The sequence below is a fragment of the Leiobunum rupestre genome, chromosome 9 (assembly GCF_980474605.1).
Source record: "Leiobunum rupestre chromosome 9, qqLeiRupe1.1.hap1, whole genome shotgun sequence".
Classification (NCBI taxonomy): domain Eukaryota; kingdom Metazoa; phylum Arthropoda; class Arachnida; order Opiliones; family Sclerosomatidae; genus Leiobunum; species Leiobunum rupestre.
The window spans coordinates 28241296-28254809 of NC_143392.1; the positions used below are offsets into that span (position 1 = coordinate 28241296).

The following is a 13514-nucleotide window of genomic DNA, read 5'->3' on the forward strand; positions in this document are numbered from 1 at the left end:
TTTGCCCGGCCCCTCTCCGTTAGCCTGAACCGAAGTTCAGTATCCAGCCCAAACCTGACCGAAGTCGGAGGTGGCGATAGGACCATTTGATCAGAGCTAACATCTCCCAGTGCGCCACCGCCCTTACGGGTTACAAGAGCCGGACCCCGACTCCTCGGTAAAGCCACCAGTTATTGCACACTCCGACCCATTTAGGGCCCGATACCATGGTACATGTTGTCAGAATTGATAGCCCGCTGTACCGGTAAAATCAAGAAACCACACCAGCGGAGGCCTATCATCAGAATGCCCTACGCCAGCGTCCACAAGCCCGGACAGGTGACAAAACCAGCATGGGTAGCAGAACCCCACTACTGATGGTCGCACCCTCGACGCAAGCCGCTCAACCCAGCAGAAGGTGCAACAATGGGACGACCAGCCCGCCACTTCGCACACAGCAGTGGGATAGAGAACGGATGCTCTAGCAACTCCGGCCGACACCCCACCTACAAAGGCAGGGAGCCAAGCCCTTTGGAGAGAGAGCCTAAAGGGGAACGGCAGGCACACAGCAGTCCAAGTAACCCGGCACAGCTGGCACCGGAGATCCCGGCGTGATCCAAAAGGCCGAGAGATGGGTCCGCCGCGCCCTCATACGGAGGCCCGCAGCCCCACAGCAGGCAACCCAATCCGCCGAGGCGGCCAGTTTGCCCGGCCCCTCTCCGTTAGCCTGAACCGAAGTTCAGTATCCAGCCCAAACCTGACCGAAGTCGGAGGTGGCGATAGGACCATTTGATCAGAGCTAACATCTCCCAGTGCGCCACCGCCCTTACGGGTTACAAGAGCCGGACCCCGACTCCTCGGTAAAGCCACCAGTTATTGCACACTCCGACCCATTTAGGGCCCGATACCATGGTACATGTTGTCAGAATTGATAGCCCGCTGTACCGGTAAAATCAAGAAACCACACCAGCGGAGGCCTATCATCAGAATGCCCTACGCCAGCGTCCACAAGCCCGGACAGGTGACAAAACCAGCATGGGTAGCAGAACCCCACTACTGATGGTCGCACCCTCGACGCAAGCCGCTCAACCCAGCAGAAGGTGCAACAATGGGACGACCAGCCCGCCACTTCGCACACAGCAGTGGGATAGAGAACGGATGCTCTAGCAACTCCGGCCGACACCCCACCTACAAAGGCAGGGAGCCAAGCCCTTTGGAGAGAGAGCCTAAAGGGGAACGGCAGGCACACAGCAGTCCAAGTAACCCGGCACAGCTGGCACCGGAGATCCCGGCGTGATCCAAAAGGCCGAGAGATGGGTCCGCCGCGCCCTCATACGGAGGCCCGCAGCCCCACAGCAGGCAACCCAATCCGCCGAGGCGGCCAGTTTGCCCGGCCCCTCTCCGTTAGCCTGAACCGAAGTTCAGTATCCAGCCCAAACCTGACCGAAGTCGGAGGTGGCGATAGGACCATTTGATCAGAGCTAACATCTCCCAGTGCGCCACCGCCCTTACGGGTTACAAGAGCCGGACCCCGACTCCTCGGTAAAGCCACCAGTTATTGCACACTCCGACCCATTTAGGGCCCGATACCATGGTACATGTTGTCAGAATTGATAGCCCGCTGTACCGGTAAAATCAAGAAACCACACCAGCGGAGGCCTATCATCAGAATGCCCTACGCCAGCGTCCACAAGCCCGGACAGGTGACAAAACCAGCATGGGTAGCAGAACCCCACTACTGATGGTCGCACCCTCGACGCAAGCCGCTCAACCCAGCAGAAGGTGCAACAATGGGACGACCAGCCCGCCACTTCGCACACAGCAGTGGGATAGAGAACGGATGCTCTAGCAACTCCGGCCGACACCCCACCTACAAAGGCAGGGAGCCAAGCCCTTTGGAGAGAGAGCCTAAAGGGGAACGGCAGGCACACAGCAGTCCAAGTAACCCGGCACAGCTGGCACCGGAGATCCCGGCGTGATCCAAAAGGCCGAGAGATGGGTCCGCCGCGCCCTCATACGGAGGCCCGCAGCCCCACAGCAGGCAACCCAATCCGCCGAGGCGGCCAGTTTGCCCGGCCCCTCTCCGTTAGCCTGAACCGAAGTTCAGTATCCAGCCCAAACCTGACCGAAGTCGGAGGTGGCGATAGGACCATTTGATCAGAGCTAACATCTCCCAGTGCGCCACCGCCCTTACGGGTTACAAGAGCCGGACCCCGACTCCTCGGTAAAGCCACCAGTTATTGCACACTCCGACCCATTTAGGGCCCGATACCATGGTACATGTTGTCAGAATTGATAGCCCGCTGTACCGGTAAAATCAAGAAACCACACCAGCGGAGGCCTATCATCAGAATGCCCTACGCCAGCGTCCACAAGCCCGGACAGGTGACAAAACCAGCATGGGTAGCAGAACCCCACTACTGATGGTCGCACCCTCGACGCAAGCCGCTCAACCCAGCAGAAGGTGCAACAATGGGACGACCAGCCCGCCACTTCGCACACAGCAGTGGGATAGAGAACGGATGCTCTAGCAACTCCGGCCGACACCCCACCTACAAAGGCAGGGAGCCAAGCCCTTTGGAGAGAGAGCCTAAAGGGGAACGGCAGGCACACAGCAGTCCAAGTAACCCGGCACAGCTGGCACCGGAGATCCCGGCGTGATCCAAAAGGCCGAGAGATGGGTCCGCCGCGCCCTCATACGGAGGCCCGCAGCCCCACAGCAGGCAACCCAATCCGCCGAGGCGGCCAGTTTGCCCGGCCCCTCTCCGTTAGCCTGAACCGAAGTTCAGTATCCAGCCCAAACCTGACCGAAGTCGGAGGTGGCGATAGGACCATTTGATCAGAGCTAACATCTCCCAGTGCGCCACCGCCCTTACGGGTTACAAGAGCCGGACCCCGACTCCTCGGTAAAGCCACCAGTTATTGCACACTCCGACCCATTTAGGGCCCGATACCATGGTACATGTTGTCAGAATTGATAGCCCGCTGTACCGGTAAAATCAAGAAACCACACCAGCGGAGGCCTATCATCAGAATGCCCTACGCCAGCGTCCACAAGCCCGGACAGGTGACAAAACCAGCATGGGTAGCAGAACCCCACTACTGATGGTCGCACCCTCGACGCAAGCCGCTCAACCCAGCAGAAGGTGCAACAATGGGACGACCAGCCCGCCACTTCGCACACAGCAGTGGGATAGAGAACGGATGCTCTAGCAACTCCGGCCGACACCCCACCTACAAAGGCAGGGAGCCAAGCCCTTTGGAGAGAGAGCCTAAAGGGGAACGGCAGGCACACAGCAGTCCAAGTAACCCGGCACAGCTGGCACCGGAGATCCCGGCGTGATCCAAAAGGCCGAGAGATGGGTCCGCCGCGCCCTCATACGGAGGCCCGCAGCCCCACAGCAGGCAACCCAATCCGCCGAGGCGGCCAGTTTGCCCGGCCCCTCTCCGTTAGCCTGAACCGAAGTTCAGTATCCAGCCCAAACCTGACCGAAGTCGGAGGTGGCGATAGGACCATTTGATCAGAGCTAACATCTCCCAGTGCGCCACCGCCCTTACGGGTTACAAGAGCCGGACCCCGACTCCTCGGTAAAGCCACCAGTTATTGCACACTCCGACCCATTTAGGGCCCGATACCATGGTACATGTTGTCAGAATTGATAGCCCGCTGTACCGGTAAAATCAAGAAACCACACCAGCGGAGGCCTATCATCAGAATGCCCTACGCCAGCGTCCACAAGCCCGGACAGGTGACAAAACCAGCATGGGTAGCAGAACCCCACTACTGATGGTCGCACCCTCGACGCAAGCCGCTCAACCCAGCAGAAGGTGCAACAATGGGACGACCAGCCCGCCACTTCGCACACAGCAGTGGGATAGAGAACGGATGCTCTAGCAACTCCGGCCGACACCCCACCTACAAAGGCAGGGAGCCAAGCCCTTTGGAGAGAGAGCCTAAAGGGGAACGGCAGGCACACAGCAGTCCAAGTAACCCGGCACAGCTGGCACCGGAGATCCCGGCGTGATCCAAAAGGCCGAGAGATGGGTCCGCCGCGCCCTCATACGGAGGCCCGCAGCCCCACAGCAGGCAACCCAATCCGCCGAGGCGGCCAGTTTGCCCGGCCCCTCTCCGTTAGCCTGAACCGAAGTTCAGTATCCAGCCCAAACCTGACCGAAGTCGGAGGTGGCGATAGGACCATTTGATCAGAGCTAACATCTCCCAGTGCGCCACCGCCCTTACGGGTTACAAGAGCCGGACCCCGACTCCTCGGTAAAGCCACCAGTTATTGCACACTCCGACCCATTTAGGGCCCGATACCATGGTACATGTTGTCAGAATTGATAGCCCGCTGTACCGGTAAAATCAAGAAACCACACCAGCGGAGGCCTATCATCAGAATGCCCTACGCCAGCGTCCACAAGCCCGGACAGGTGACAAAACCAGCATGGGTAGCAGAACCCCACTACTGATGGTCGCACCCTCGACGCAAGCCGCTCAACCCAGCAGAAGGTGCAACAATGGGACGACCAGCCCGCCACTTCGCACACAGCAGTGGGATAGAGAACGGATGCTCTAGCAACTCCGGCCGACACCCCACCTACAAAGGCAGGGAGCCAAGCCCTTTGGAGAGAGAGCCTAAAGGGGAACGGCAGGCACACAGCAGTCCAAGTAACCCGGCACAGCTGGCACCGGAGATCCCGGCGTGATCCAAAAGGCCGAGAGATGGGTCCGCCGCGCCCTCATACGGAGGCCCGCAGCCCCACAGCAGGCAACCCAATCCGCCGAGGCGGCCAGTTTGCCCGGCCCCTCTCCGTTAGCCTGAACCGAAGTTCAGTATCCAGCCCAAACCTGACCGAAGTCGGAGGTGGCGATAGGACCATTTGATCAGAGCTAACATCTCCCAGTGCGCCACCGCCCTTACGGGTTACAAGAGCCGGACCCCGACTCCTCGGTAAAGCCACCAGTTATTGCACACTCCGACCCATTTAGGGCCCGATACCATGGTACATGTTGTCAGAATTGATAGCCCGCTGTACCGGTAAAATCAAGAAACCACACCAGCGGAGGCCTATCATCAGAATGCCCTACGCCAGCGTCCACAAGCCCGGACAGGTGACAAAACCAGCATGGGTAGCAGAACCCCACTACTGATGGTCGCACCCTCGACGCAAGCCGCTCAACCCAGCAGAAGGTGCAACAATGGGACGACCAGCCCGCCACTTCGCACACAGCAGTGGGATAGAGAACGGATGCTCTAGCAACTCCGGCCGACACCCCACCTACAAAGGCAGGGAGCCAAGCCCTTTGGAGAGAGAGCCTAAAGGGGAACGGCAGGCACACAGCAGTCCAAGTAACCCGGCACAGCTGGCACCGGAGATCCCGGCGTGATCCAAAAGGCCGAGAGATGGGTCCGCCGCGCCCTCATACGGAGGCCCGCAGCCCCACAGCAGGCAACCCAATCCGCCGAGGCGGCCAGTTTGCCCGGCCCCTCTCCGTTAGCCTGAACCGAAGTTCAGTATCCAGCCCAAACCTGACCGAAGTCGGAGGTGGCGATAGGACCATTTGATCAGAGCTAACATCTCCCAGTGCGCCACCGCCCTTACGGGTTACAAGAGCCGGACCCCGACTCCTCGGTAAAGCCACCAGTTATTGCACACTCCGACCCATTTAGGGCCCGATACCATGGTACATGTTGTCAGAATTGATAGCCCGCTGTACCGGTAAAATCAAGAAACCACACCAGCGGAGGCCTATCATCAGAATGCCCTACGCCAGCGTCCACAAGCCCGGACAGGTGACAAAACCAGCATGGGTAGCAGAACCCCACTACTGATGGTCGCACCCTCGACGCAAGCCGCTCAACCCAGCAGAAGGTGCAACAATGGGACGACCAGCCCGCCACTTCGCACACAGCAGTGGGATAGAGAACGGATGCTCTAGCAACTCCGGCCGACACCCCACCTACAAAGGCAGGGAGCCAAGCCCTTTGGAGAGAGAGCCTAAAGGGGAACGGCAGGCACACAGCAGTCCAAGTAACCCGGCACAGCTGGCACCGGAGATCCCGGCGTGATCCAAAAGGCCGAGAGATGGGTCCGCCGCGCCCTCATACGGAGGCCCGCAGCCCCACAGCAGGCAACCCAATCCGCCGAGGCGGCCAGTTTGCCCGGCCCCTCTCCGTTAGCCTGAACCGAAGTTCAGTATCCAGCCCAAACCTGACCGAAGTCGGAGGTGGCGATAGGACCATTTGATCAGAGCTAACATCTCCCAGTGCGCCACCGCCCTTACGGGTTACAAGAGCCGGACCCCGACTCCTCTGTAAAGCCACCAGTTATTGCACACTCCGACCCATTTAGGGCCCGATACCATGGTACACTTGGCACATGCCTTTATACAGCTCTGAATGAGGAACCGTTTTTAGACCACCCCTTTTTATCTAACCTCAGTTTTTGCTAATCCGTCATTTTCTGTTAATTTTCAGAATTAATTAAATAATTTCAGTAATTAAAACCGCTTTTACGTTTCCGCTGTTTCGCTAAAAAATGTTTTATACAAAAAGTCATACTTGAACAGTACAGTTCTTCCAACGGCCAACTGATCAGGTTATTCAGGTTTGAATTATCAGATATCTGAAGATAATCAGTTAGTCAAGTAAATCTTTCATATTCCCCTGAACTAATCTTATGTACTTCATTTCATCAGATTCTGTTAGTATATATACACGGTGTACACTAAAAACGAAAATTTAAAATTTATATGGAATATTCCTCGTGCAGGGGGACATTTACTAGTATCAAATTTAATGCCCTTGAACCATGTCTTCAAGGTCATTCAAAAACTATCTCGAGAACCGTTGGGTTTACGGATTTAGTTCCAATTAGGAAGTTGTTGCTCGCCATATTGTTTGTTCAAATAATGTGTTAATTAAATTTTATGAAACTTATGTTACAAAATGCAGTGGCGTAACTAAGGACCCGCAGACCCCGCGACCGCGGGTGGGCCCATGACATTTTCACCAAATAGGAGGCCCTTTCGTATTAAGTATTGATTTAAAATTTATTTAAATTTTTAAATAACTAAAAAAATTATGCTTTAACTATTGGTAAAAATGTAGAAATCTGGCACATATCCCCAATATTTTCAGAGAACTTGTAAAAATGGGGGAAATAAAAAAAATTTTTTTTTATAAAGGGCCCTTTTGATATCCTGCGGGGGAGCCCAAATTTTGTCGTTACGCCACTGACAAAATGATACCAAATACATCAACAGAAGGGTTCATCAAATGATACATTGCCGCGTCAGGACATGAAAACCCAAAAATATTTCGAGTATACCAGTAAAGTCACGCTCCACTAATAAAAACTTCTAAGAACCATCCGCTTGTAAGAAAACCTTCCTAAAAAGACACTAAAAAATAAATTCCTTACAAATCGAAATATATAACTTACTTTTAAGGAAAAAAGAACTAAAATGAATGTGCCATAAGCGCAGAGCCGTCTGCTATCGCCAACTTCAGAGAGCTCCGTGGCCACATTACCATAAAACAATCTCGGCGTCTAACAAACGGAAAATGGAAAACAAGAGAGCAACCACGGATGCCCGACGAAATTGGAATTTGTATTTTTAAGGGAAGCCCGAAAGAAAGTAAGAAATTTTACCGCAGCCGACATCAAACGAGCCATAACGGCATTGCGAAGAAAACAGAGTTAAGCCTAAGCCCAAACCAAGAAGTCCTAGACTGTCTGAAACATCCCCCCGGGACTCGCCAACGCCTCATTAGACATGCACCAAAAACACCAAACGCCCCGCGAAATGTCGCCAAACACAGGTGTTATGTACCAATTCTAACCCGATATAAAGTATATTACGCCAGCGTGGCAGTTCGTACCCGACGTCTAGTGTCAAATAAGTACCCCGGCACCAACCAACGCGAAAGCTGCCATAAGTCGCCATAATACCAATAGAAGTAGGGTCCCCCGCAGCAACCGAGATATTGGCAAAGTGTACTCTTAACGCGTAAGAATACATAACGTACATCCACAGCCGAATCTAGACGAAGAATATAGTCTAGAGGGAAACGTGGGTACCCGCGAGAGGGCGGGGACGGGAGGCTTTTAGAATATATCAAGAAACGGAGATGTAATCTAAGGAAGAAGAGCCGTTGTACCAAGACGGGAAATCGTAGATTGGTAATAGGATGGGAGCGGGTGCGGACATCGGCAGATACAGCTAGGGCTTACTTACGTGGGGGAGAAGAAGGAATTTCTTACGACTAGGAGATGCGAGAAAGGTGTTGGCTCGAAATGAAGAAAAAGTGACACATTTAGAGGGAGTGATACCTTGGCTGCGACTTCAAAATGACGAATCCATACTCATTTTTTTTCCCGGGGAGGGCCATGTCGGAGCGGAAATGTCTCAAGTCGAATTATCATTTTTCAGATTCAAAAGAGAACGGAGTCACTTAAGTAATCGGGTGTACAAATCGTGATAAATACACTGACATTCACATCAGAAAGTCAATGGAAATCACTCAAAGATGGCGATATACTGAAAAAGTGTGCGAAATCAATGGAAATCCATCTAAATCACAGAAAATGGTGAGAAATCGTGAGAAATCAATCCAAATCGTGATAAACTAATCTGCATGTATATCACAGGAAATCTTATTATATCAATCTGAATCACAGGTGATCATGATATATCAATCTGAATCACAGGTGATCATGATATATCAATCTGAATCACAGGTGATCATGATATATCAATCTGAATCACAGGTGATCATGATATATCAATCTGAATCACATTAAATCGTGATATATCAATATGAACCACATGAAATCGTGATATATCAATATGAACCACATGAAATCGTGATATATCAATATGAACCACATGAAATCGTGATAAATCAATATGAACCACATGAAATCGTGATAAATCAATCTAAATCACAGTAAATCGTGATAAATCAATCTAAATCACAGTAAATCGTGATAAATCAATCTAAATCACAGTAAATCGTGATAAATCAATCTAAATCACAGTAAATCGTGATATCTCAATATGAACCACATGAAATCGTGATAAATGCATCTAACTCACATGAAATCGTGATAAATCAATCTGAATCGCAGAAAATCGTGATAAATCAATCTGAATCGCAGAAAATCGTGATAAATCAATCTGAATCGCAGAAAATCGTGATAAATCTATCTAAATCACAGAAAATCATGATAAATCAATGGTTCGAAAATCCGTTCGTCGTCAAACTTCGGATACATTACAGAGTCTCAACATTATCACTCAATAACATGCGCCCAACTTACACGAATATGTAAAAAAAACGGCCTAATGATAAGCAACGCTATTTAACCCAGGGGCAACCCAAAATAGGTTAAATTATCTCCGACACTATACCGGTATACCCAGATGACAAATTCACCTTTCAAGTCCCGTAAAAACCAGCCCCTTTTAGGTGGCTTTGTGGTCTTTTTATCCGCATTACCAACGACAAAAAAGAGAGAGTGCTGTAGGCCTTAGATAGCGTTTTCTTGTGGCGAGTGGGGCTAGGCGCGACCGAGCGGGAAAAGGAAAAATGCCCGTGAAATATAGGAAAACGCATTAGAAGAGAGGCCCGCGTTTACTCGCAAATGAGCGTCTTTCCCCCGCGTTGCACCCATCAACCCGCGAAAAAGGGGTGCAAAATAAAAATAAACGACTCTGGTGGAGATAAAAAATAACGTAAATGAGCTCACCTTAAGCCTTGGCGCGAAATAAAAAATATCGGAGGAATAAAGCGAAAACGTTGTAGTAGATCAGAGATTGAAGATCTATGGGCATTCCCATTAGATATTCGGTTACGTAAGAGAGGGCTTCGAAGTTCCCCCGAGAATTAGGGTACTGACTGGCTTATTGGTTTCCCTTGACAGGCTACACTATAGCGAACAAGCATCAATAAAGAGGCCAACTAAGCGCTATTGGCAGTTGGCAGAGTGACAGATCACCTTGCCGGGGACAAACAATGATCGGAGAGTGGGCGCTCTACCCACTGTTCAAACACATCCCGACGACAAGCCACCTCGATCTAGTCGTTTAATAGTTCCCCGAGTTTTCCGTAATAATAACATTGGCCCGGGGTTTCCAAATCTCACCCGACTCTTATCGCAACGCCTAAGAAGTGTGGTAAAGCGAGCGTTAAACCTTAAAGGGACTCGATATCAAGTAAGCCTAGTCGATATACCTTATTAACAAAATATCGTTCCTCTCTTAAAAGGGGGGAATCGCTACTAACACTTCCGTTCATCGTTAGAGGAGGCTAGGAAGTCGACTCGAACGAGGCTTATTAAAAAAATGATTCTCGGAAACGAAAAAGGAATCGCCTATTAAAAACGTCGATGTAAATAAGAATTAATAACGCCAAAAGAAAATATGACCAAAAAAATGGCGGTTGATCGAGTTGAATGGCACTCGCGGAAGGATCCGTTGATGATCCGTTCGGGAACTCATCATCATTATTACCGGACATAAATCGACCTGCCAGCGCGGCCCTTAATCCGAGAGGGGCTTCAAAACCCCCAGCCCCCCAGGGATCGAGGGACGACTAGGAAATGAAATGCTCGATCCCTGCACCCGGCCCTTAATACCCGAGTAAGGGAGATGGGCTAACTCTTCAAACGCGTGATGATAGAAGGGTGAACGTAATTAATTTTTTGAACTATAAATGACCCGGGCAATTAGAACGTTTTGCCTGTAATTAAAAGCAGTCCCCCCCTCCCCCCTATACTCCTCCTGTCGACAGTTTTCCCCGCATTTCGCCGTTTATTAGCGGAACTTCACACCTCCCCTCCGCAACGAAACTTCCACCGTACTAGCTTCCTAACTAGGCTCTGATTGGTTATTTCATTCCTCCCTCTAAAAATGGGGGGGGACCTCGGAAACCAAACACGTGATTACTTCCCTAGAGGCTAATAAGTTCCCTAATTTTTTTTATTTCTGTGGTAAAACATTTTTTTGGTGGTAAAGACGTTGTTACCACATATTTAATATATAAAATGTGGCCTACTAGCCCCTGGAAGTAGGCTGCAACAAGCGCAAAACCAAGCAGCAGGGAAACGCGAACATTAAGGTTTGGGTTCGTGTGATAGGTTAAAAAGGACTTTGTAAACAATTCGAGGAAACCGGCGTGAAAAAGTAAACTTAAACAGTATTTAAAGTCCCTGCTGCTTGGTTTGGCGCTTGTTGCAGCCTACTTCCAGGGGCTAGTAGGCCACACTTTGAAGCTCTCTGGCGCTCTTTTAACTCATCGTAGGAAAAAGGGGGGAAACGGGAATACTTCTCAACTCACCCCCTACAACCATAACCTTTTGAAACACCCTGTATATGATATGATCCTAGTGAGGAGTTGTCGTCATCTCTCAATTATTTACCTTCGCAGGCTCCAGGTTAATAATTTAATAATCATAAATAATAATCAACTAGGCTAATACCCAAGGCACCACTTTAAGCCCAAGTCATCTAACGATTTATAATGCCTTAAACAGGTGGCCGGGTTACAATGCGTAGGAGGGTGGTAGCAAGCCCTTCATGCCACGCGAGCCAACAGCTCTCTACACTCACTATTACCGTTTTCAATGTACTTTCAGCTGGTTTTACAAGATACGGTTTAGAAGAAATTGTTTTTTTTCGTAAAAAATATGGTTTAAACTTTAAAGAAAGTGTCGGCTCGACGTTAAATAACTCTTTTTCCAGAAGATGTCGCTAGCGTCGAAATCAAAACAAGATACTTAAGCTATATTTTGAACCAAAAAGCTTGACATAAAAGTATCCCTTGGGTTGATTGGCTCGTTTGAAAATTGGACAATAACTTAAATTATAATAATATTTCACAATATAATTTATGTAATATATAATACAGGTTAAAAGGCTTTGTGTATTAGCCTAGCTGATTATTATTATAATTATTATTTTAAATACATGAAATATATGAAGTAAACCATGGTATACAGTTTTGCGATAATATTTAATTTTTAATATTTCTATATTTTGAAAAATACTTAAGAAAAATAAATTTGTCGCTATAAATAGGTGCCAAGAAAATAAACTGCCTACTTTAAATCAACCATAATAGTTATGGCTTGTACCATGTCTATTCTTGGATTACTAGTAGTAGTTCCTATCTGGATATATCACGTGAAAAAAAACCTGACTAGCAAATGGCTTTTGCGATAGCAGTGCCGCTTCGGTGAAGTTAGGGGTGAATTTCCGAAACTCCCGTAACACTTAGCCTTCTACAAGGCAGAACCCGTAACAAACACTTAGCAAATGCACGCGGAACTATAGATTGCTATATCCAGGTAGGAAATACTATTATTTATCCAAGGTCTATTGGTCCATATTATTAAATGTTTAAAGATACAAGATACCTTTATTTTCACCGACCTAAATAAAAAGCGCCAAATTAGAAAAAAAAACTTTCCAATTACCTTTAATCTCTGCAACTGCTCGGTGACGAATTGGGCTTTGGACTCCTGGTCAGAGCCCTCCACGAGAAAACTTCCAATATACTGGAAAAGCAAATCAGTCTGTATAAATAATCGTTATGTGGGAAAGGGTCCTAATAAAAAATGAATTCCACCAAAGGATAAAATCAGTGGAAGAGGCGGCTAATGGTGATGGATAAACAGGGTTTTATCGGTTACAAGTTAACAAGGTCCGTCGGACGCTGTCCGTCTCCCGGACAGCGTCCGAGAAGCGAGAGATGTTGTTAACGGGGGGATGTAGAGTTGAAGGATGGGGCGTGTGGGCGTGTGGGCGGGGGTGGCTTGATCGGATTGCGATAAATCAACATCAGTTTGCACTTTAGGCGGCGAGCCCAACATTGCCACCAATTTCGAAGGCATTGAATCCCCTAAATGGACGTTTCCCAGCGATGCTTTGTCATCCCCGAAGAATTCGTCGTAAGCCGCCATCGCGACATCTACCGGATATTTTTTAATTCACTTCTAAGTTTCTAGAGATGTTTACTGCCAATAATAACGGTCGGCTAAACGAAATTAAAAACTAGTTAACGGTTAATTATAGTCTCGCTTGCTCTCATTAAATGCTAATTAAGACTTATCTACAATAACAATATACATTTATTATATAGTATAAGGTTTTAAAATGGAGCTTTTCGTTACCTTAGTTGAAAAACATCGTAATTCGGGCTATACTAAAGCTAGAGTTACAACCTTTTTAAACTCAGGTAGCATTTTTTTTTATTCGTACGCTACTGTACAGGTTGTTTTAATTTGAACGCCCCAGATATTTTGTCCAAAAACTGTATTACCTAGAAATTTTAAAATTTCAGGATGTACACTATCGGGGAAAGCAAAATCGTGACATTTTTCACGGATGGAATTTTTATTTTTTTAACGATAGGTTTAAGACGAAAATTGTATCAATGAGCAAGTTGTAGAGAATACTCGAAAACCTCTAACGAAATTGGTTTGGTCGGAATAGGTAAATTTTATCACTGAGATACTAGGTCATGAAA

The 13514-nt window shown here is 48.9% G+C and overlaps 1 protein-coding gene across 2 annotated transcripts in view; it reads right to left on the reverse strand.

Moving 5' to 3' along the window:
- LOC149927064 (uncharacterized) overlaps positions 1 to 13514 on the reverse strand; it is a 173772-nt gene that overhangs the window by 155097 nt on the left and 5161 nt on the right. For both annotated transcript variants that reach the window (XM_090159356.1, XM_090159355.1), the window contains exon 2: positions 12463 to 12543. In XM_090159356.1, the coding sequence (XP_090015482.1) occupies positions 12463 to 12543 (81 nt within the window). The remainder of the gene's footprint in view (positions 1 to 12462; positions 12544 to 13514) is intronic.